Source organism: Narcine bancroftii, chromosome 2, assembly GCF_036971445.1.
Source record: "Narcine bancroftii isolate sNarBan1 chromosome 2, sNarBan1.hap1, whole genome shotgun sequence".
Taxonomy (NCBI): Eukaryota; Metazoa; Chordata; class Chondrichthyes; order Torpediniformes; family Narcinidae; genus Narcine; species Narcine bancroftii.
The window spans coordinates 189,196,981-189,221,510 of record NC_091470.1 but is presented as its reverse complement, the minus strand read 5'-3'; the positions used below and the strand labels follow the sequence as shown (position 1 = coordinate 189,221,510).

Here is a 24,530-nt window from a genome sequence, read left to right as displayed (position 1 = left end):
CAATGCAAGACCAGTGGACGTGGCGTTGGGCGCGACCCTGGCATAGCGCCGGCAACCCCGGGTTCGAATCTATGGCTCTCTGTTAGGCACCCTCCTCGTGTCTGCGTGGCGTTTCCTCCTGGTGCTCCAGTTTCGTCCCACCTTCCAAAAACGGACCGGGATTGTAGGCCCATGGGTGGATTTGGGTGGCCCGGACTCGTGGGCCCAGAGGTGCCTGTTACGGGAGAAACTCAGCATCGGAAAATAAGGGAGAAGCAATATTTGGGACTGGGCCCTTCATCAGGGGATAAGCAGAAACAGTCTGGATGAAAAGGTGGGGAGCGGAGAGTAAGGAGGGGCAGGAGAGGAGGGGAGCAGAGGGAGGAAGGGGCAGGGGAGCAGTGGAGAGGAGGAATGAAGGGGATGGGGAAGAGAAGGGAGGAAGGGGCAGGGGAGAGAGGAAGGGGAGGAGAGGAAGGAGGAATGGGCAGGGGAGGAGAGGTGGAGGAAGGGGAGGAGGGGAGGGAGGGAAGAAGGGCAGGGGAGGAGAGGAGGGGAGGGAGGGAGGGAGGCAAAGGGGCAGGGGAGGAGGGGGAAGGGCAGGGGAGGAGGGGGAAGGGCAGGGGAGGAGGGGGAAGGGCAGGGGAGGAGGGAGGAAGGGCAGGGGAGGAGGGAGGAAGGAGCAGGAGACAAGGTCATTGGTGAGAGGGCAGAGATAAAAAGCTGGGAAATGGTAGAGGGCGGGGTAGCTTTCTGACCGGAGAGGGGAGGGAGAGGGGAGGGTGTGGGGGGGGGGGGGGTGGAGGAAGGGAGATAAAGGGAAAGGGAGAAAGATGGACACAGGGAAGGGATTTCACGGAAAATGGAAGTCAAATTTAGTGCTGTCTGGTTGAAAATTAGGCGTTGTTCGTGCAACTGGCCTTGGCCCGGCAGGACGTACGACCATGGTCAGGAATGGGACAGGGAATTGGGATCTCCACGCTATTGCGGCAGACAGCGAAGTGGTCTCCCAGTCTCTCTGATGTCGAGGGGACCACAGCGAGAGGACCGGGTGAGGTAGACGGCCCCACAGATTCACCCACGAAGAGTCGCTTCACTCGGAAAGAATGTTTGGGGCCCTGACTGGAGCTGAGGAAGGAGGTGTGGGCCCAAGTGTTGAAGCCCACTTTATTTCTTGCATTACTGTAATTACGAGTATTTATTTTTGATACTTTACATTCATTAACTCTTTAATTTATACTATTGGCTGGAGCAAGTTAGAATTTCAATGAATGTGTGTGTTGTAAGATCTCCGCAGACTATGTGGTTGAAGTAAAAACACATCAACGACGTTTCGGTCTTGAGCCCCTCATCAGGGTGCGGACAAGATGCCGGCAGGTGTCCGAACAAAAGAGTAAAGGGGAGGGGGAGGAGTGATCGCAAAGGCAGGAGGTGGAGGAGGGAGGGTAGGTAATGCAGCAAGTGAGGGGAGGAGGAAAGAGAAGGGAGGGGGAATGGGGGATGCCATGATAATGAATATGTATGAGATATACCGGAAGTCACGTGGTATGAGAGAGAGATAAGAACACAAGCAGGAGAACAAAGGAAACGGGAGAATAAAGCCACTGAGAAGTTTACCTGATATAACTTGTGTTTAATGTTTTATTAACTTCACATTTCGGGCCACAAATGTGACATTGGGGACGAGGATGAAAGAAGCTTGAAGAAAATTAAAGACTAAACAAGATTACAGAGGATTACAGACAACTTCAAGGTGATAAGAATTTTCTCTGTGACTCAGTACTTTTGGGGCTGGAATATTTCCTCATGGCTGGTGCAAACGATGACTTTCTAACACATAGTAGAATTGCTCATTTTGACCCGACTGGTGATGCAAGCACTGTAAGTGTGAAGTGGAAGGCATGGCTGGAAGAATTTGAATCCTACGCCAACAGTCGTGGCCTATTTCTAGATACCGGTACAATTGAACAAAAAGCGCAGAGAAGGGCGTTACTTCTTTTCACGACTGGACCCTCAGTTCGGGAAACATTTAAGACACTTTTGAATACTGGAAGAAAGGATGAGTACCAGAAAGCGGTAGATGCATTAAATGCACACTATGTAGTGACACCGAATGCTACATTTCAACGCCATTTGTTTCGGAGAACGAGACAAGAAGATGGCCAGACAATTGCTCAGTACATGACGAGACTACGCCAGCTAGCTGTTGGATGCAGTTACATGCCAGCTGATTTGGGACAACCAATTATTGGATCAAGTCATACAGCACTGCAGATCAGATAAACTCAGAAGACGTCTACTGGAAAGAGGGAGTGAGTTGGAACTCACCGATGCTTTAACCATTGCTGCTGCATTAGAGGCTGTTGAAGGGCAATTTCATACCAAGCCAGCAAATTAAGAGGCTCTCACATCGCCATAATCAGCCAAGATATACGCTGACACAGGACGTGGAGTGTTATCGATGTGGAAACCAAGGTCACTTTGGAAAAGACCCATATTGCCCGGCCAAAGGCAAAGTTTGCAGAAAGTGTGGAGGTAAGGACCACTTTGCAAAGAAGTGCAAAAGCAAGTCCAATGCAGACCAGAAGAGGAAGAGTACAACTTCCAAAGGCAAAGCCTGGGGGAAAGGAAAGTATCCTGGAAAGAAATATACCATTCGCCAGATAGACGGTGACGATGATGATACCCAGAAGGAACAGAGTTGTTACCAATTTGCATTGAATGAAGTACGTCATGAGAAGGTCCCAGTGATCATGGTGGAATGACAGTTCAGGTTCCATTGTAGACTCAGGCAGTGATAGTAATGTGATTGATCGACATTTATGGGAGAAGTTGAAAAGGAAAAAGATCATCTGTACCTCAAAGAAGTGTTCCAAGAAACTGTATCCATACACAGCAACCAAGCCATTGCAGACCATTGGATGTTTTACTGCAACTGTTGAAGCTGGAGATAAGTACACCGAAGCAGAGTTTATGGTTATAGAAGAGAGGGGAGAACCATTGTTGAGTAGAAGCACAGCGCAAGACCTGGCAATACTTCATATTGGAGCTTGTGTCAATTCAATTCAGTCATACGAGGATATGAAGCAAGAATTCCCCGCAGTCTTCCAAGGAGTAGGAAAGCTGAAAGGTCGACAATTGAAGCTAGCGGTAGATGAAACGGTCAAACCCAAGGCGCAACCAGTGCACAGAACTCCGTTTGGACTTCGTGGGAAAGTCGAAGCCAAAATTAAAGAATTGATCGAACAAGACATTATTGAACCGGTGGAACATTCGACACAATGGGTCAGTCCCGTAGTGATTGTGCCCAAACCAAAGGTGAGACATAAGACTATGTGTTGACATGAGAATGGCCAATGAAGCTATAATTAGAGAACGACACCCTATACCAACAGTGGAGGAAATACTTCAAGAACTAACTACCAGCAAGATATTCTCAAAAATTGATCTGAAATGGGGCTATCATCAATTAGAGCTGGATCCAGGTTCCCGAGAAGTGACAACATTTGTGACTCACTGTGGATTGCATCGTTACAAGAGACTATCATTTGGAATTAATGCAGCTTCGGAGATCTACCAGTATGAAATCCATCAAGTGATTCAAGGCATTCCTGGAGTTGCCAACATTTCTGACGACATCATAGTCCATGCACCAATGAAGGAAGAGCATGACAAACGGTTGAGGTGTGTACTTTCTAGACTACAGGAGGCAGGCCTTACCGTGAATGGAAACAAGTGCCAGTTCGGTGTGTCAGAAATGGACTTCATGGGACACAGACTTACACGGGAAGGACTAAACCCTGCAGAGGCCAAGGAGAAAGCTATTGCAGAGGCACGTGCACCTCAGAACGCAACAGAGGGGAGGAGTTTCCTAGGATTAGTCAATTTTTGTGCAAAGTTCATTCCTAATTTCGCTACAGTGGCAGAACCACTAAGGAAACTAACCAGGAAAGGTGTACCTTTTCATTTTGGATCTGAGCAGAAGAAAGCGTTCACAGCGCTGAAGCAAAGCCTGACAGATGCAAAAACTCTTGGATATTACGATCCGGCGGCATCAACCAAAGTCATAGCGGATGCCAGCCCGGTTGGTTTAGGAGCCGTGTTGGTCCAGATACATGATGGAGGACCAAGAATCATTGCCTATGCCAGCAGATCGTTATCAGATGTGGAAAGAAGATACTCTCAGACAGAGAAAGAAGCACTCGGACTTGTATGGGCCTGTGAGAGGTTCCATGCATATTTATACGGCATTGAATTTGAACTCATCAGAGATCATAAGCCATTAGAGGTGATCTATGCACCTAGATCCAAACCATCTGCCAGAATAGAGAGATGGGTACTCAGACTACAACCCTACAAATATAAAGTAATCCACATTGCAGGGAAAGCAAACATTGCAGATCCGCTGTCCAGATTGGTGAAGGATGGAGGTCCACAATCCAAGTCAGAATTGGGAACTGAAAGAGAGAGCTTTGTATGCTTCGTAGCTATTCAGGCGACACCGAAAGCTGTGACTACGAAGGAAGTCGAGAGAGAATCCGAACGTGATCCAGAACTCATGGAAGTAAGAGAATGCATACAGAGTGGACAATGGGACAAGTGTACTCACAAGGCTTACATTCCCATTAGTGACGAACTTTGTTGCATCGGACAGTGTGTATTAAGAGGTTGCAGATTGGTGATACCGCAAAGATTGAGACGAAGATCGTATCCTTAGCGCATGAAGGACACCTAGGTATTGTTGGTACCAAGCAAAACCTCAGGACCAAGGTATGGTGGCCAGGTTGTGATAATGACGCCGAGAAATTTGTTAAAACTTGTCACGGATGTCAAATCACAAGTAGGAGTAATCCGCCAGAACCGATCCGGAGTACGCAACTTCCGACAGGACCATGGATCGACGTAGCTGTTGATTTTCTTGGACCTTTACCGACGGGTGAATCAATTACCGACGGGTGAATCAATTATGGTAGTGATAGATTACTACAGAAGATACTATGAGTACGTGGTGTTGAAGTCCACAACCACTGAAAAAACAATACAAGCATTAGCAGAGATATTCGCAAGATATGGATTATCTGTTACATTATACTCTGACAATGGTCCACAATTCATTTCAGAGACATTTGCGGAATACATGAGGACCACAGGTATCCACCATCATAAAGTAACTCCGAAATGGCCGCAAGCCAACGGAGAAGTAGAGAGACAAAATCAGTCCATTGAAAAATGATTGAGGATTGCACACGCAGAAGGACAAAATTGGCGAGAAGCATTGCTATCTTATGTGGCTGTCTATCGAGCAACACCTCAGGCAACCACTGGAAAAAGTCCTGCAGAAGCATTTTTTGGGAGAAAAATCCGCACAAAAATGCCAGAAATAAAGGAAATCCGAGACGACCAGGAGATGAGGGACCACGATGCTGAAAAGAAAGGTGCAGCAAAGCTGTACACAGATTCGAAACATGGAGCCAAGTACTCAGACATCATTCCAGGAGATAATGTTCTAGTGAGGCATGAAACTGGTGGTAAGCTAGACACACCTTATTACCATCAACCCTATACTGTCGTATCCAGAAGTGGCAGTATGGTGACAGTCAAGTCTCCGACTGGAGTCCTGTATAAGAGAAATGTATCAGGTGTAAAAAGGTACTAGTCCAGAGATACATCGAGCGAAGAGGTTGAAAGGCCAATACAAGATGCTGAAACTGAGAGACCTGATAATGTTCCAGAGGCAGTTACCAGCACTCCTGATGAAGTGACTAGAGCGCCAGAAACACCCGAAGCCGTGGCGAGCAGTATTTCCGATGCTGAGAGTGAACAACCGAGAAGCGACGACAATATCGCAGGCAGGCCGAAACGAAACCGGAAAGTGCCCAAACGATACGAAGACTTTGTGCCATAGTTTTAATAAGAACTTTGGGACAGTATTTAATCTTATATCATAAAGTGCATGTATGAGTGCTGTAGGAAGTAAATTTTATGTAGTTGAGTTATAGTATTACCATTAGTTACGATGTTTGTAGGTTTCGAGGGACATTGGTAAGTGAAGGTAAAGTTTATTTCTGATTAAAGGAGGGATGTCATGATAATGAATATGTATGAGATGTACCGGCAGTCACGTGGTATGAGAGAGATAAGAGCACAAGCAGGAGAACAAAGGAAACGGGAGAATAAAGCCACTGAGAACTTTACCTGATATAACTTGTGTTTAATGTTTTATTAACTTCACATTTCGGGCCACAAATGTGACAGGGGAGAAGGAGAGCTGGAGAGGGAGAGCAGGTTGGCAGAAGCCGCCCCCCCCCCCCCCCCCCCCCGTCAGCTCTCTTCCCTCTCAACTCACCCAGCCCTCCCTCCTCCCTCGCTCGCTGCTGTCCCTCCCTCCCTCCCTCCCTCCCTCTTGCCTTTGCAACCACAACTCTTTTGTTCGGGCACCTGCCCACATTTTCCCACAGCTCGATGAAGGGATCAAGCCCAAAACATTGGTTCTGTATCTTTACCTTCACTACGTCAAGGACCTGCTGAGTTTCTCCAGCATGGTGTTTTGACAGTGTGTGAGTCGTAGTTCTGTATATGACAAAAGGTCTCATTCATTGTCGCCTAATAAAATGTAGTATGCGTCAACGTTTTCCTGTTGTAAGCCGGAGATCCAGGATCCAGCCTCCGCCACGACCAGGTAGCCCTTCGGCACTCGAGGCCCCTCCCCCACCTCTTGAATCCTAGCTCTGATACCTGGTTCTCGTGAGCGACCTGTATGGGCCCCTCAGTCGCCGACTTAACTCTGGCGACCACACTTGAAATTTGCACCTCCTTCCTCTCGCACTGAGAGGCCAATGCCGTTCCCGTTCCCAGCCCCTGTGTCCTCTTGACCCTCATAAGGATCTCTCTCTCTCACTCCCTCTCTCTCTTTCCATCCCACTCTCTCATCCAGCTCCTTCTTCCTCTATTCAGAGAGCTACCCACACCCCCGTCAGCGTCTTACCTAATGGCCTGTGCTCCTTCCCCCTGCCCCTTTCTCCACCACCACCACCCACTTCCTCTTCCCCTCTCGCACTTTTCTATTAAGGTGCCGACCGTTTCTGCCCACCCCCTGATGAAGGGCCCAGAACCCGAAAAGTGGAGTTCCGCTCATCTCACTGACGGTGATGAGATTATTGTCATACACAGTGTACAATGTCCACAGGCACTGACATTCCGTACCTGCTGCAGCCGAACAGGCCATTGTGAGGAAAAGCTGTAACGGTCCAACTAGTGAAACACCGACTGTGGTTGAGGTAAAAAGTGAACGCTGGGAAACTCAGCAGGTCAAACTGCGTTCTTTATATAGATAGCCAATGTTTCGGGCTTGAGCCCTTCGTCAAGGTCCGGACCAAATGTCGGCAGGCGCCCGAACAAAATGGTGGGGGAGGAGTGCGGTCCCACAGGCAGGAGGTAACAGGTGGACGAGGGAGGGAGGGCACAGCAGGAAGAGGGTGGTGGGGGGATGGGTCTGTGAATAGAGAGAGAAGGGGGTAGAGAGCTGGATGGGGGGGGGGGGGGGACAGGGAGCGGGCTGGCAGGAACCGCCAAAGCCGATCTAATGCCCGGTGGAAAATCAAGTCCCTCTCCTCCGATTTACGGGCGTCTTGGCGGGACGGCGCGCAAGGCCACGGACAGACGTGCCAGCGCGGGAGGGTGGCGCCCGTTGAAATGGTCCCCGCCTCTGATGTGGTCGCAGTGGAGGTGCTCTCCCAGTCTGCGCCCAGTCTCTCCGATACAGAGAAGGCCACAACGGGGGCACCGTATGCAGTAGATCAGTAAACTAATTGAACGAAGTCAAAGAGACAGTAAATACATCGGGTAGATTGTCAATATCCAGAGTAACATTTGTGCAAAAAGTGACTCCCTAAAGAGACTTTTATAGTTACACTCCGTCTGGCCGTTGTCCAACCAGTCGGCATTAATATCCCCCTCCAATTTCCACTGTTTCCCTTCCTCCAGCTCCGCCCTCCCTCCCCTCTCCGGTCAGAGAGCTACCCCCTCCCAAATCACGTCTCACTGTTTTACTCGAAGCTCGCCATCACCTTCTCAGCATCTTGCCGAACACGACGTCCCGTGCCCAAGAGTGTCAGCGACTGAATGAGGATGCCTCATCATGGAGTTCCCTTGTTTTTTTTGTGCAGAACGCAGCGAAAGGAAGGTTCTGGACAACTTACCATTTCGACTCTCCCACTATCGCATCAGTTTCACATCAATGAAACGCTTCTTCACACCAGGAGTTCAATTTTATGTCCCGGTACAGATATGTTCATCAAGCATGTATGTGTGTGTGTGTGTGTGGGGGGGAGGGGGGGGTGTACACATGTGTGTGTGCATGTGCGAGGGCGTGTATGTATGCATTTATGTGTGTTTGCGCACATATGTACGCAAGCACAGGCATTGCTGTGCGTTTCTCTGTCCGCATTCCTGGCATTGATGAGAGAAAATTAAGAAATATCGGGTATTGAAAAGTCTCCTCAATAATCTGTGGCCTTGTCAGGTGGGGTGGGGGGGGGGGGGGTGTCGCTTTGTTGCCAAACTCTGGGCATGCTGCCTTCGCAATGGGCCAGGAAAGCCATCAGATGTAGGATCATTGAGTCTGCCCCTCCAATCCATCATGATAAAAAGTGACCAAAAAGTCCAACAAATGGATTTAAATACTATATCCAATCAAACGTTATTGATGATCCTTCATTGAGAGCCCACTTGTATCCTGTAAAATGCTTTCCCAAGGCCTGTATCAGATACACTCTGAGTTCATGAGCTTATGGAGGTTGACTAAACCAGAGACATGGTGTCAAGGTTAACCAGATGACACACCACAGGGCCGTGCAATGGAAAACTCCCCTCGTGGTCACTCGCTAACCAGACAAGTTACCAGAGACAAACATTGAGTGGACTATGAATAAAAACTGCTGGAGATGATCAATGTCCACAGGAAGCGAAGGTCCAGATTCCAGATTAATTGTCAGAGTACAGACATGCTATCACATACAACCCTAAGATTCCTTTTCCTGTGGATGAGGCAGAATTACCACTGATTGGCAGTGCAAAATTAAACCCGACTCAACAAACGCATGTCAACAAATAAAGAAATGTATGCAAACAGACTGTGCAATGCAGAGATTAAACAAAAATCAATAAAGTGCACAGGTCAGAGTCTTTAAATGAGTCCCTGATTGAGCTTATCATTGAGGAGTCTGTTGGAGGGGGGAGCAGCTGTTCCTGAACCTGATGGGTGCGAGTCTCGTGGCACCGATACCTCTTTCCTGACGGCAGCAGCGAGAACAGAGCGTGTGCTGGGTGGGGAGGGTCCTCGATGATCATTGCTGCCCTCCGGCAACAGCATTTCCCGTAGATGTACTCAATGGCTGGGAGTCTTGGGCTGTGTCCACTACCTTTTGGAGGGCTTTACGCATAGGGATATTGGTGTCCCCGTCCAGTCTGTCAGCACAGTTCCCACTGCACCTCTGTAGAAATTTTACCAGGGTTTCAGTTGTCGTACCAAACCTCCGCAAGCTCCTGAGGAAGTTGAGCCGCTGGTGGGCATTCTTCACAATGATATTAATGTGTTGTTTCTCGGAAAGATCGTCCAAGATAGTTAATAACTGATATAGTGCCTTGCCAGGGATGGAGATGGATGTGGCAACAACAGGGGCATTTAAGAGACTCTTAGGCAGGCATAAAGATGAAATAAAAATAGAGGGTTATAAGGTTGGAAGGGTATTGTTTATTCCTGGTGGGTATATATGGGTTGGCACAACATTGAGGGCTGAAGGGCCTGTGCTATCCTTTACAGTACTATGCCCTCCAGGCTCATGGCAATTCTGTGATCCTTAAGGTGGTGAGTAACAAGGACCGTGATCTTTTCAGATATCGGTGACCTATCCCAATGGTTCCCTGGCGATCAATGTTCCAGTGCGTGTCCATATAACCATTCTCGAGGACCAGATCGTCGAAGACTCCATCGAAGGCCTTACCGACAAGCTTGGTGAGATGAGCTTGTCGTTCATTGTACCCCGAAAGGCACAGGCCATCAACATCACCGTAAGTTACCACCAGCCGGGGCCCCAGGCTGAATGGGGCAGAGATGCTGGTGGCCACCTCCGCAGGCTGCAGCCGTTAAATGCGCTGTCACCTCCGTTCTCAGAGATGGGGTGCTTTGGACCGCCTCGAGTACGGAAATCTCATCGGGATTACGGGGCATTTCGGGGACCGTGATATTTTATAAACTGAAAACCAAGAGAAGGTTGAGGCTGTTGAGCAACCTTTTTGCAGCTGGCAGTTTTCAGCTTCGCAGGAGAATTCCATCGATGTCGTTATTTACATTTAAAGAAAAATGTAGTCCTACAGCACAGTAACAGGCCATTCAGCCCACTAGCCCAGCACCGCCCAATTACACCTAATGAGCCTAATGGTACGTTTTGAACGGTGGGAGGAAACCGCAGCCCACACAGACACGGCTAAACCATGCAAACTCCTTACAGACAGCGCGGGATTTGAACACCTGGTCCTGATCGCTGGCGCTAAGCCAACTGGCCCGGTCCAGTCATCCCAGTAAATTCTGATTCTGAATTTCACCACTGCATAACCTGAAATATTCCTCAGTTCCAAGCAACTATCTAAAATTGTCCCTTACCAAATCCTATTGTCCCTGCCTCCACCACCGTGGCCAGCAGCGCATTCCATGCACTCACCCCCTCTCTGTGTGAAGAACTTGCCTCTAACATCCCTCCCCCCCGTATTTACTCCCGAGCACCTTAACATCACACCCCCCCCCCCCCGCTTCGTGTCAGCCATTTCAGCCCCGGGAAAAAAGCCTCTAGCTGTCCACGCGATCAGCACCCTTCTTATCATCTGGCCTGGCTACTTTCAAGGATCTCTGGACTGGTGGGCCCCCGATCCCTCTGCACGGCGATGCTTTGAACACAAGGCTATCACAGCACCAGAGACCATGGGATCGAATCCCGCGCTGTCCGTAAGGAGTCCGTACATTCTTTCCGTGTCTGCGTGGGTTTTCCCCAGGGGCTCCGGTTTCCTCCCACCGTTCGAAACATACCAAGTGTAGAGTGGGCAGCGCGGCCTTCACCCGTTAACATGTCTAAATCAAATGTTTTAAAAATTCAAAACTTTTAAGAAATTTTAACGAAAATTTAAGAACCTGCCACGAAATTCACTGCTTTGTGACAGCATCACAGTGCTGTTAATTAAATTAAAAACAAATATATTAGTTCAAAAAGACAAAGTGAGGCCATGTCTGGGGTTCATCGTCCGTTAGGGAATCTGATGGCGGCGGGGAAGAAGCCGTCCTTGTGCCACTGAGTGCTCGACTTCAGGCTCCTGGACCTCTTCCCCGATGGTAGCAGAGTGAAGAGCCTGGCCTGGGTGGTGGGGGGTCTTTGAGGAAAGAGGCTGCTTTCTTAAGACAATGCCTCATGAAGGCATCCTCCATGGGAATGGAGTCTGGTGCCCGTGATGTCACTGGCACTCCCGTTTCCTCCCACCCTCCAAGAAAGTTGAAGGTTTATTGAGGTCTTTTGGTGGGAGGAGGCATGGGCTGGAAGGGCCTATGTGTGGACATTAAAAATAAATTAATGGTGCAGCACGGTCAAAGGCCCTTCTGGCCCATGCTTCAGTGCCGCCCAATTAATTGACCACTCATCACACCGCCCCCCATCCCCGATTCCTGGCACCTTCATCTGGGGCCACAACAAGTACCATATTGCACCCACACCTCCGATCTCACCACCAGTCAGGGCCCCAAACAGGCCTTCCAAGTGAAGTAACACTTTGCTCACGCGTCCGGAGGGAGGTCTCCACTGCCCCTATGGTGGCCTTCCCTACGCTGGAGAGACTGGGCGCGGAATGGGAGATCGCGTTGCTGACCACCTTCACTCCGTCCGCACCCATGACAGGGACCTCCCAACGGCAGACTGCTTCAACTCTGCACCCCATCCCCAGGTCTGCGTGTACGGGTCCCACCGCGAGTGGGTAACAATGCTCGACGGATGGCATTAACACCGACTTCTCCGGTTTCTGCTGGCCCACTGCCTGTTCTCTCTCCCTTCCCTTCCCCCTCGTCTTGTTCTCCACCCCTTTCCCTCCCCATTCATAAAACCATTCCCCCCTTCCCCTGCTGATGTGCCCTCCCTCCCTGATCCACCTATAAAGACCTGCAGGTTGCACCACGCTCCTCCCCCCATTCCCTTGCCACTCCTTTGGCCTGGACGCCTGTCACCATTTTCCCTTTTTTTATGAATATTTTATTTGTAAGAGAAAAGCAATAACCACAGTTACATAAGAGAAATATAACAATATATCAAAATTTAAACATGGTTACAGAAGTATAGACTAAAAAGGAACTGCAGAAAATCGTACCCAAAAAACCCCAAAACTCGAACTACCCCCTCCCTCTATCCAACCTCTAAAGCTCCTACCCACCCACAAAAAGTATAGAAAAAGAATGCCACACGCCATTCATTCACTTATATGATAAGGGGACCCAGCGGCACTTAGAACTGACCTTAAACTTTCAAATTAAAATAATCCAAGTATGGGCTCCAAATCCTTTTAAATGCATGATATTTATCCCTTAAATTATGTTATCTTCTCCATTGGAATACACGATCTTATTTCCAAATGCCATCTTGGTAAATTAAGATCTTTCCAAGGACTAGCTATACATTTCCTCGCCACTGCTGGAGCTAATGTCAAAAACGCCATTTGAAATTTATCTGATTTATATAACAAACCCATTTCACTAACATCAGCAACTAAAAAGATTTTTAGATCTAAAGAAAACTTTATTTTAAAAATATTTTGTAAACAGTCTCTTACCCTAGACCAAAAACCCCTTACTTTATCACAAGAACGTACCTTTTTGATCATTGCATCGAAAACACAAATCCAAAACACTCAGCTTATATCTTTTCAAACGTTCTGGGGTCAAGATGTACTGCCGCCATTTTTCCGTACCTCGATGAAGGGCTCAAGCCTGAAACGTCGGGTTGTGCGTCTTTACCTTTGCTCCATAAAGTTCGCCGTTTGACCTGCTGAGGTTTCGCTTCAATTTTTAGTCCACGTCCTCGCAAATTTTCTCCGCTCTCTTTCAGTCCAATTGGCACAGTTCCTGTAAGTTAAGTAACCCTGCGATCTCGGCATTTTATCTCAACCATTTTCGTGCTTTCCTTCAATGTTCTGTGGTTAAGAAGGTGTTTGATGCCTTGCCCTTCATTTGTCATGGAATTGAATTTAAGGGCCGAGAGGTGACCTGCTAGAGGTGTTTAGGATGATGAAAGGCGTGGATCGTGTGGATAGTCATTTTCCCAGGGCTGAAATGGTGGCTGCAAGAGGACACGGGTTTAAGGTGCTGGGACATAGGTGCAGAGGAGATGTCAGAGAGTGGTGGGTGCATGGAACAGGCTGCTGGCAACAATAGTGGAGGTGGATATATTAGGGGCTTTTGGAGAGGTGCATGGAGCTTAGGGCTATGGGAAAGCCTAGTAATTCTTACGGTAAAGACATGCTCGGCACAAAGTTGTTGTGGATCGAAGGGCCTGGATTGTGCTGCAAGGTTTTGAGGTTTCTACTATCTTGAGTGAGGCACTGCTCCCTGGGGTGATGGACCCTGTGGAGGTAAAGCTCGCCAATTCCTTCAGCGCTCACCTTCTCTCTCCCCCCTTTTCCAGGCCACCGCTGGGAATGAGTCGACCGGGATTGAAAAGCGGCGAGCGGAGCTGACGAGGCTCCGGTCCGACAGCGGGAGGTCCCTCCACATCAGTGTGCCCCAGGTGCTCCTGTATCCCGGAGACGTCATCACTGTGAGCCTGACAGCTCTGGGGCTGCTCGAGAGCGACGGCGTCCGCAACTTCTACTACATGGTCGGTTTGCAAATGCTTGCCGAAGTCCTTTGGTGCTCGGGTGGGCCGTTGGATGGTGGGGGTGTTGGAGGGGGGAGGTGGTTGGTGGAGAAAGCACCGAGAGAGGGGAAGTAGGACTTTGGAAGCAAGTCATGTACAAGTTTTTAAAAATCATCTGATTGGACATGCTGTATACAAGAAGACGAAACAATGTTCCTCCAGTCCAGGGTCCACATACACATACTCACATCAAGTTTATCAGTGTCTGATCGTACAAGTACAACCCGACAAAATAGCGTTCTCCGATCCTCGGTGCAAAAACACGTGGACACACAACCAGATGTAATACACGGGCAGGACAAGTATTCAAGTCTACAAATAAATATTGTTTTGTGAATATGAGAGTCTTGGAGAATTAGTGTGAGCAGATCCTTTGGTCATTCTAGTGGGAAGAAGCTGTACCTCAGCCTGGAGGTGCTGGCTCTGATCCTCCTGTATTTCCCCAATGGGAGCAGCTGACAGATGCTCTGTGTGGAGGTGTAATGGGCCCTCAGTGATTTTGCACGCCCTCTTCAGACAACGATTCTGTCGATGGGGGCAGGGGAAAGGGATATCCAAGTGATGCTCTCTGCCGATTTTAAGCTTCTGTAGATTGACCTCCGATCCATTTCTTGAAGCTCAAATATTTATGTGATTATTCTGCCCTCTGTGTTGTGTGTGCACCGTGGTCTGGAGAGACGCTGTTTCGTCTGGTTGTTTATGTTCAGTCACCCAAATCCCATAGGGAGGGAGGAAACCTTAGCAGGTCACAGGGCAGGAAGTATAAAATCCTTACAGGCAGCAACAGATTTGAAATAGTGTCATGCTAACCACGCCGCCCACACTTGGAACTAGAACTTGAAATAGAAACATAAATAAATAATTTAAGATAAACACATATCAATATTTTGGGATGATTAATGGTTACTGAACCCTGTTTTAATCTTAATGACCCTGCACCTGGAACCTACTTTAATCTGTAATGACCCGAGACTTGAGCTCCCTTGAACGTGCTTTAATCTGTAATGACCATGCGCCTGGACCCACTTTAATCAGTAATGTCCCTGGACTTGGGCCCTGTTTTAATCTGTAATGACCATGGGCCTGGGCCCCATTTTAATCTGTAATGACCCTGTGGCTGGGCCCCATTTTAATCTGTAATGACTCTGGGCCTGGGTCCTCTTTTAATCTGTAATGACCCTGGGCCTGGGTCCTATTTTAATCTGTAATGACCCTGGACTCTCCCTGTACAGGTGCTTGGCAACAACCAGATGTTGAACGCTGGCAGAGTCAGGAGGCCCTACACCTCGTTTGAAGTCCACCTCACCCGCGCCATGGTTCCCACCTTCCACCTGGTCGCCTACTACGTTCTGGACTCGAAAGAAGTTATCGCCGACTCCGTGAGACTGAGGGTGGAGAATCTTTGCAACATCCAGGTGGGTCACTGCACCACCTCGCTCATGTGGGCTGTCAGTCAGTCGCTGGAGGGGAACAGCATCCATGTTTACAGTGTTCCGGGAAGGGAGGGAGGTGAGGGACAGAATGGCCTACTGCTCTCATGGCTGGATGTTTCCTGCCTCCATGCTACTATCAGTTTCATCACACTCTTTCACCATCAACCAACAGAGCCAGAGAGTCATAGAAAAGGGAAACTCTGGGAGGAGTGGGGTGGCAGACAGAGGCAGTTGATTGTCAGGTGCCAGTCACAGGGGAGACGGGTGAGAGGGAAGACAAGGGGTCAGGAGGGGAGGTGAAGGTGAATCCCATGGGGTGGACTGGGTGAATGGAAGGTCAGGCCAAAGGCTGGAATCAGATAAGAAAGAGAAGGCAACAATAATGGAATGGGACAGATTGACCTTGATGGACCAAGTGGCCAAAAAGTATAGGTTAATACACCATAAGACCATAAAATGTAGGACATCAAGACATTCAATCATGAGTTGATCCATTTTCCCCACTCAGCCCCACTGCCTGGCATTCTCCCCATAACCTTTGATGCCCTGGCTAATCAAGAATCTATCAATCTCTGCCTTAAATACACCCAAAGACCCAGGCGGTTGTGGAGGCAACAAATTCCACCGATTCACCACCCTATGGCTGCAGAAATTCCTCTGCATCTCTGTTCTGAGCAGACGCCCTTCAATCCTGAAGTTGTGCCCTCTTGTCCCGGACTCTCCCACTGTGGGAAACAATCTTTCTACATCTACTCTGTCCACGCCTTTCAATGAGATACCCCCTCATTTTCCTAAATCCCATTGAGTCCAGGCCAAGAGCAGTCAAGTCTCCTTTCCTTCCTGGAATTATCCTTGTGAACCTCCTCTGAACCCTCTCCAACGTCAGCACATCCAAAACTGCTCACAACCCTCCACATGAAGTCTCACTAGTGCCTGATAAATCCTCAACATCACATCCCTGCTCTTATATTCTATTCATAGACACATGAAGTGTGTGATGGGCTGACATTTTTGTTCTGATTCCTAGTTCCAGGTGAAGCCTACCTTCCACCTGGACAGAGACACACCATTCCATCTGAAGGTGACCTCCTACTCCTCTGCCCAGATCTTCGTTCAGGCCACGGACGCACGGCTACGGGCAGTGTGCGACCACAACTCCATCACCCCGAGGAGGGTAGGTATCTGCCTTTGTGTTCACACCATCTTCCTCCACCATCAACTTCTGCCTCTGTTCCCACATCCATTCCCGTCTCCGTGTTCCTGCCTCCATGTTCCCACCTCCACGTCCCACCACGTGTTCCCATCTCTGTGTTCCTGCTTCATGTTTCAGCCTTTGGGTTCCCACCCCCGGGTTCCAGCCTCCATGTTTTTTCATCCGAGTTCCCACCTCTGTGTTCCCGTCTCCATGTTCCCGCCACCGTGTTCCTACCACTGTGTTCCCACCACCATGTTCCTGCCTCCCTGTTCCCACCTTCATATTCCTGTTTCTGTGTTCCTGCCTACGTGTTCCTGCCACCGTGTTCCTGCCTCCCTGTTTCCATCTCCATATTCCCATCCGTGTTCCCGCCTCCGTGTTCCCGCCTCCGTGTTCCCGCCTCCGTGTTCCCGCCTCCGTGTTCCCGCCTCCGTGTTCCCGCCTCCGTGTTTCCATATCTGTTCCCACTTCTGTGTTCCCGCCTCCGTGTTCCCGCCTCCATGTTTCCACTGCTGTGTTCCCGCCTCTGTGTTTTTGCCTCCATGTTCCCGCCTCCGTGTTCTCACCTGTGTTCCCACTTCTGTGTTCCCACTTCTGTTCCCACTTCTGTGTTCCCAATTCTGTGTTCCCACCTCACTCCCAGTTACTTATATATAGATGCCAAAAAAATATACTAAAGAATATATATGCATATCAAACGAAAGAAATATAAACAAAGAAAGAAATGTAAACAAACTCTCTCTGCAATACAGAAAATAAATATTCAGTAATAAATCATGTGCAAAGTCAGAGCCCTTAAACAAGCCCCTGATTGAGATTGTCATTGAGGAGTCTGATGGTGGAGGGGTAGCAGCTGTTCCTGAACCTGGTGGGTTGAGCCTTGTGGCCCCTAGACCTCTTTCCTGATGGCTGCAGTGAGAACAGAGCATGTGCTGGGTGGTGTGGATCTTTGATGATCGCTGCTGCTCTCCGATGACAGTGTTCCCTATAGATGTACTCAATAGTGGGGTGGGTTTAGCCTGTCATGTCCTGGGCTGTGTCCACTACCTTTTGGAGGGCTTTACGCTCAGGGTTATTGGTGTCCCTATACCAGACCGTGATTCAGCCAGTCAGCACACTTTCCACCACACATCTGTAGAAATTTGCCAGGGTTTCTGATGTCATATTGAACCTTCACAAACTCCTAAGGAAGTCGAGGCACTGACGTGCATTCTTCACGATGTCATTAGTGAGATGGGTTCAGGAAAGATCCTCTGAGACGGTGACTCCCAAAAACTTAAATGTGCTCACCCTCTCCATCTCTGATCCCCCAGTGATCACTGGATCCCCCAGTGACCTCTGGCTTCCCCTTCCTTTTTTCTTTGAATATTTTATTAAAAAAATTCTTTGCATGAAATTAATAAACCATTTTTAAAAACAATAAATGTTTAAATTGAAGAGAATTTCATTCATTATGTTACAAGCCCAGAGGACCCATAAACCCAGCAGCAATTGATATTCACCAAGACAAATGTTTACTTAAACAAACATTGCTTTTAATTATCTTTAAGCATGAAAACAGAATCACACTTTGACTTAACTAATCTAACTTAACCCCCTTATAATGTGTGTGTAAGTTCAGAAAAGTTCTTTGGTTCACAGTCCAATCTCACTTCTCATTCCTCTAAGTTCACTGGTTGCAGCAATTCTTATACTGTGCACAGAATTGAACATTTATAAAGTTCACCAGGCTTTGGTGCTTGAAAGGTAAATGAATATCGCTCAGGAAGGTTCTTGTCAGTTTTCAGAGAGAAATTTGTTGTACACTTACTTCCATCAACCACTCCAGTGTTTTGCTGACGAAACTTTCCCCTTCAGAGTTCTCCAGATGATAACCTCTTTCTTTCAGGTCACCACAGAGTTCCTTTGTGTTTCACTTATTCCAACTGAAATGCTAGACACCCAGTCCTCTCCTCTTGCATGAACCACAAGGGCTTTGACAAGGCCGTCTTCCAAATGAGGCTTTTCACAAGCTTGCCAGCTTGTCCTTTTCCAGTCCCAGCTGCGGTGTGCTGGCTGTAACACTGTAGAAATGATCTCTCTCTCTCTCTCTCTCTCTCTCTCTCTGTGAGAGAAAGCCTGTTGACTCTCTCTTCTTGCAAAACCACATGATCCTCCTAGACCAACAAGTTCTCTTCCAGACAATCTGCGGCTCCAGCAATTCTTATACTGTGCACAGAATTTATCATTTATAAAGTTCACCAGGCTTTGGTGCTTGAAAGGTAAATGGTTACCGCTCTGGAAGGTTCTTGTCAGTTTTCAGAGAGAAATTTGTTGCACGATGGACACCCACAACAGTTTCCTTTTTAATTAGTCACTTTAGTGCCTTGCTGATGAAACTTGCCCCATCAGGGTTCTCCAGTCGATAAATTATTTCTTTCAGGTCACCTCAGAGTTCCTTTTAGTTTCACCTATTCCAAGTGAAATATTAGACAGTCAGGCCTCTCCTCTTGCATGAACTACAAAGGCTTTGACTAGGCTGTCTTCCAATTGGGGCTTTCCACAACCTTGCCAGCTTGTCCTCTTTGTGTCCCAGCTACTGTTACTGACTGTAACACTGTAGAAGTGATCTCCCTCTCTCTCTCTCTCACTCACTCACTGAGAGAAAGCCCATTTGACTCTCTCTGCTTGAAAAATCACATGACCCCCTTAGAATATCTCCAGACAATCTGTGGTTCCAACAAGATCTTTCATCTGTTGCCCTTTGTAAACAACAATCCATTAGTGAAGTCTCTTGAGTACTCTCCAAAGCTCTTGCAAAAGTTGTGGAGCTGATACATCTGGCATTAGAGAGCTCCAATATTTCAAATAAGATCTGTTTTAAAGCATTTGTATCTGACCTACTCTTTCCCAATTTATCTCTCAAAAACGTATCTATGTACCCTGTCACAATTACATGATGGTTATAACCCATCCCCTTCCCTCCCTCTCCCAACTCCTCACCCCCCAAAATATATACATGTATATGTATAAAAGAAAGAAATATATACAGTATTAGAAAATAAGCAAGATAGCATCTCGAATTGCTCGGCCAATCCCTCCCCAAACACATGGGACTGCTACAAAGTTTGTATGATCAATTTAAGGAAGAAGGTTGACACAGGTCTTAAGAGGCTGGAAGAACATTTCTACGTATTTATACCTAAAATTTGCATATAGGGGCTCCAAATTTGCAAAACTATACCATATTTATTCCTCAAATTGTATGTAATTTTCTCCAAGGGGGGTACAGCTTTTAATTTCTGCATCCCATCTTTCCACACCCAAATGTGAATCCAATTTCCAAGTTACGGTAATACACTTCCTTGCTATTTTAGGAAATTTCATTTGGGATATTGATAGTTTCATCTTCGGTTTTGTTCCCTCTATTTTCCCCAATAGGAATAAATCTGGATTTTGTGGGAATACAGTGCCTGTAACTTTTACCTTGGGACGTGACCAGCAAGAAAGTTCCTGGCTCTTCACTACATGTACAACATTGATCTGATAAATCTGATTTCATTCTATTGAATTTTTGTGGTGCAAGATAGAGCTGATGTAAAAAAAATATTTTGAACTAATCTCTACCTTACATTAGTAGTATTTGTCATACAGTCTTGACAGATCCAACCATTTTTACTTATTAATTGTAATATTCAAATCCAGCTCCAATCTCTTCCTGGATTTAAAAGATACATTGCAGAACTAAATTTCTTAGTACTTCCTCTCTTAATAGAAGTTTCCACCTTACTACAAGTAGGTAACACATTGCTGGACCTAACATTTCCTTCAAATATCCTCTCAGTTGAAAATAACAAAAAAAAGAGTATTGTTATTTATTCTGTACTTATTCCTTCATTGTTTAAATGGCATCAATTGGCCTTGTTCACAACAATCTTCCCCATTTTTATTATCTTTACTAAACCAAATATTTAAAAATCAACTGTCCTTTGAAGAAAGTGGAAGATAGTTTGAAATGAAAGCCTGGTGAACTACTAGCCTTTTGTTCTAATTTCATCATTTATCTTATTCCAAACAGTCATCAAATGTTTCAACAATGGTTTTTTGTTCCCCCACATTAGTTATTAATTTTGAATCCCATTTGTATATAAATTCCTTTGATAATCTCTCTCCTATTTTATCCAATTATATGCTGGTTTTTCTGCTCCATCAAAAAAAAAGAAGTAAGGAATCTCATTTAAGCCACGTGGTAATAATTCTTAAAGTTTGGAAGCTCTAGGTCTCCCCACCTTTCTATAGAAACTCTTGACATTTTACCCTTCCAAAGGAAATTTCCTTACATGTTTAATTCTTGAAAAAACATTTGTGGTAACAATATAGGTAAAGTTTGAAAAATATATTATATACTTGGGAATATATTCATCTTAATACAGTTAACCCTTCCTACTAATGTTATAAGTAAAATCATCCATTTAAAAAAATCTTCAACCATTTTGAGTAATGGCAAATGAATAAGTCTGTATGATGAAGGTTTCAATGGACTTCTATCTCTTTGTTGGTAATTACTGGTGTTGAAAATGATTCTGGAAGTGTATGTGATGTGGTGGTTTTCCCTTCCCGATGTCAACAATCAGCTCCTTGTTTTTGGGGACATTAAGTATTCACAAATTTTGTGTATTTATGCCTGTGACAATCAAGGAATCTTGAATTTTCAGAATTGGGTTGACTGCCACGAAATCTGTTGTGAGTTACAGCTGCTAAAAATGCTTTAGATTATATTGTTTAAAAAAATAAATAATTAGTGGAAAATAAGAGTGAGGCAGTGTCTGTGATTCATTGTCCATTCAGAAATCTGATGGTGGAGGGGAAGAAGCTCTTTTTGTGCCGCTGGGTGTTTATCTTCAGGCTCCTGTAACCTCCTTCCCGCTAGTAGCAGTGAGAAGTGGGAGTGGCCTGAGTGGTGTGACCTTGAGGATAGAGACTGCTTTCTTGAGACACCACCTCTTGTAGATGTCCTCATTGGGGTGAAGATTGATGACCCTGATGGCTCTGGCTGAATTTACAGCCCTCTGTGGCCTCTTCCTGTCCTGTGCATTCCTGTCCTGTCCTACGCACCAGACAGTGATGCAACCAGTCAGATCGCTCCCCACGGTACGCCTCTGGAAATTTTCGAGAGTCTTTGGTGACATTCCAAATCTCCCAGCAAATTATAGGCACTGGCGAGTACAGATCATAAAATTTTATTGGCAAAGAATGTTCACAAATGGATCGCAAATTTTGTTCTGTCAAATGTGTCTTTCTACAGGTTGTTTTCTCCCCGGTAGAGAGAGGCCACTACCCTCTGACCACTTGCACGGTCCAAAACTCACATATTACTCCATCTGGATTGGCGATAATAAGCTTCTGTTCTTCTTTTGTTGTGTGGATCAGGTGTTTGAAGATCTGTATTCGACCACAATTGGTTCGTCATCTGGAGGTGAGCAGAATGCAGCGGATGTGTTCAAGGGCTCTGGACTGACCTTCCTCTCCAATCTCATGGCACCGTTCCACGAGCCAGTCGGTAAGTCACAGGGTTGATGCACCGACAGTCGACAGGTCGTGAATTTCCCCCATCCAAAATTTGTTAACGCCTCAGACCACAGTAATCAAGTGTGGATGACACTTCTACCAATTGCCATTACAGTATCAGCGACATGGGTTCGAATCTATCATCATCTGTAAAGAGTTGGTACATTCACCCTGTGACCTGTGTGGTGCTTTAGTTTCCTCCCACCCTCCAAAACGTACGGGGCTGGGAGGTTGTAGCTTAATCAGGGTATTTGGGCAGCATGGGCTTTCATTTCATTATGCCATCTTTTCATACCAAAAACCGAATCAGATTTCCATGTAATAGCTAAAACATTTTGTTAGAAACAGCCAAACCCAAACGTAAAAATTCAATTTGATACATAGTCAATCACAACCCAAAGGCTTAATATCCCCTAATGAAAATCGCAATGGATCAAAAGGTAAAATCACTCTTAACACCTGCTCTAAAAACGATTTAATTTGTCATCAAAAATTTTTTAACCTTAAGTCCAAGTCAAATGGAAAAAAAAGTACCTATTTTCTGACCACCCCTAAAACCCAAATCTAAAGTTGAATTTTTTTCCATTTTCTGAGGAGTTTAAGTAGTTGATGCAAAAAATATATATTGCACCAGCCCAGAATCGTACAGTCATACTGTCTTTACACAAGTTTCTCCCAACACCTTCACCTATCTTTCTATTCAAATCTCATTCCCATTTCACTCTCGATTTATGAAATTCCGATTTTAGGCATTTTATTATCCATCTCCAAAATAAATGTTCCTTAGTAAGTAATAGTTCTAAAGAAGATTGCCAAGGTAATAGGTTTGATGCAAGTTACTAATTAATGCAAAAAAATTTCTGGAGGGGTTCAACTATTGTGGGGTGTGGGGGAGGTCTTGGGGGGGGGGGTTTCCCCAGTGGTACAGGAGGTTTGGCTGCAGGGTCCGGCCTCTGCAGTCTCTTGTGCCTCTGTGTGACTCATTACTGCTTATTCCTGTCCTCCAGTCAGCCAGTCGACATGGACGAGAGAATCTTCTTGGGGAAGCGGTAAGTCCCTGCGCAGGACAGTCGGAGAAAAGAAGGGAGAGGAAGGCTTGGGAGATCCTGACCATGGCTTGGGTTAATGAGGACTCCGTGGGTCAAAGTTCAAATTTGCTGTTGGAGTGCATGCTGGGGGGAGAAGAGGGGTGATCGGAGTGGGGGGAGAGTCCGCTTGGTGAAGGCAGGGAGGGAGGACTGAAAAGGGGGAAATGAAGTGGGAAGAGTAGAGCAGGTCAGCAGAAACCGGGAGAAGTCAGCGTTAAGACCACCGGGCCGGAGAGGACCCAGATGGGAAATCAGGTGTCAGTTCCTCCAATTTACGGGCATTCTTGGTGGGAGGGGGAAGGAGGGGCTTTTGCAAAGGCTGGAGGAGGAAGGAAGGGGACAGCAGCGATGAAGGGGAGGAGGATGGTTGAGTGAGTAGAGAGGGGAGGGAGGAGAATTGGACGAACAAAAGAGTGGGGGGTCCATACATTAATGAAGGGCTCAAGCTCAAAACGTTGGTGACGTATTTTTACCTTTACTACATAAACGACACTGACCTACTGAATTTCTCCAGTTTTATGTCTTTACTTCAACCACGGTGTCTAAAGACTTTCTTGATTTACTTCATTTTTCTCAGTTCCATGAACATATTTAATGGTCTCTGAACAGATCCGATTTTACCTGCCTCCAACCGTTACCAGCAGCCTTGCACCCTCCCCTCTCTGTGTGGAGAACCTACCTCTTACATATCCTTCCTGTTCTTGCTCCCAAACAACATTTTCCTGCGCACCCCCGCCCCCCCCCCCCCCCACCCACTGCCTGCCATGGTTGTCGTTTCAGCCCCAGGGAGAAAGCTTCTGGCCGCCCACGAGATTGGAGTCCACGAATGATGAAGCACGGTTGACAGAGCTGGGGCTTTTCCCCCTTGGAGCAGCAAAGGATGAGAGGGGAGTTAATAGAGAGAAGGAGGGGTCATTCTCCCCATTTCTGGTGCCCTGCGCAGTCCGCTGCTCCTGGAGTCCACGTCCCCTGCTGGTTTGCTGCTCAGTGCAGGCTGTGCCATCTTAGGCCCAGACCCCCGTGAATGTAGGACGTTAAAAAGAAGCCCCACCACCTCCTCTAACAGCCCATCGAAAGCCTGTTCTGAGCCGTCAATGTCAGGACCGGGCAGTAGGACACTGCGAAGCAGCACCATGTCTCCGCCCTCTGCTCCCCACACTCCTGAGCTGCCTTTACTGCAATGCCAGCAGCAAAACCACTAATTTTGGAGGTGGTGACGGAAGCCTTCAATTAAAAATCAACAATAGTTTAAAAAAATATTTTATTTAAAATTTTAAAATCACATAACATTGATTATAATGTATTGATACAAGCATCACATGAGTAAATAAACTCCCTCAACCACTAA

General features: G+C 46.9%; 1 protein-coding gene across 1 annotated transcript in view; it reads left to right on the top strand.

Moving 5' to 3' along the window:
- The window catches only part of LOC138753027 (complement C3-like), an 89,054-nt gene that overhangs the window by 46,759 nt on the left and 17,765 nt on the right, over positions 1 to 24,530 (top strand). The window contains exons 11-17 of the mRNA XM_069915621.1: positions 8,145 to 8,257; positions 9,874 to 10,047; positions 13,689 to 13,880; positions 15,152 to 15,334; positions 16,380 to 16,526; positions 21,957 to 22,086; positions 23,102 to 23,143. Coding sequence (XP_069771722.1) covers positions 8,145 to 8,257; positions 9,874 to 10,047; positions 13,689 to 13,880; positions 15,152 to 15,334; positions 16,380 to 16,526; positions 21,957 to 22,086; positions 23,102 to 23,143 — 981 coding nt within the window. The remainder of the gene's footprint in view (positions 1 to 8,144; positions 8,258 to 9,873; positions 10,048 to 13,688; positions 13,881 to 15,151; positions 15,335 to 16,379; positions 16,527 to 21,956; positions 22,087 to 23,101; positions 23,144 to 24,530) is intronic.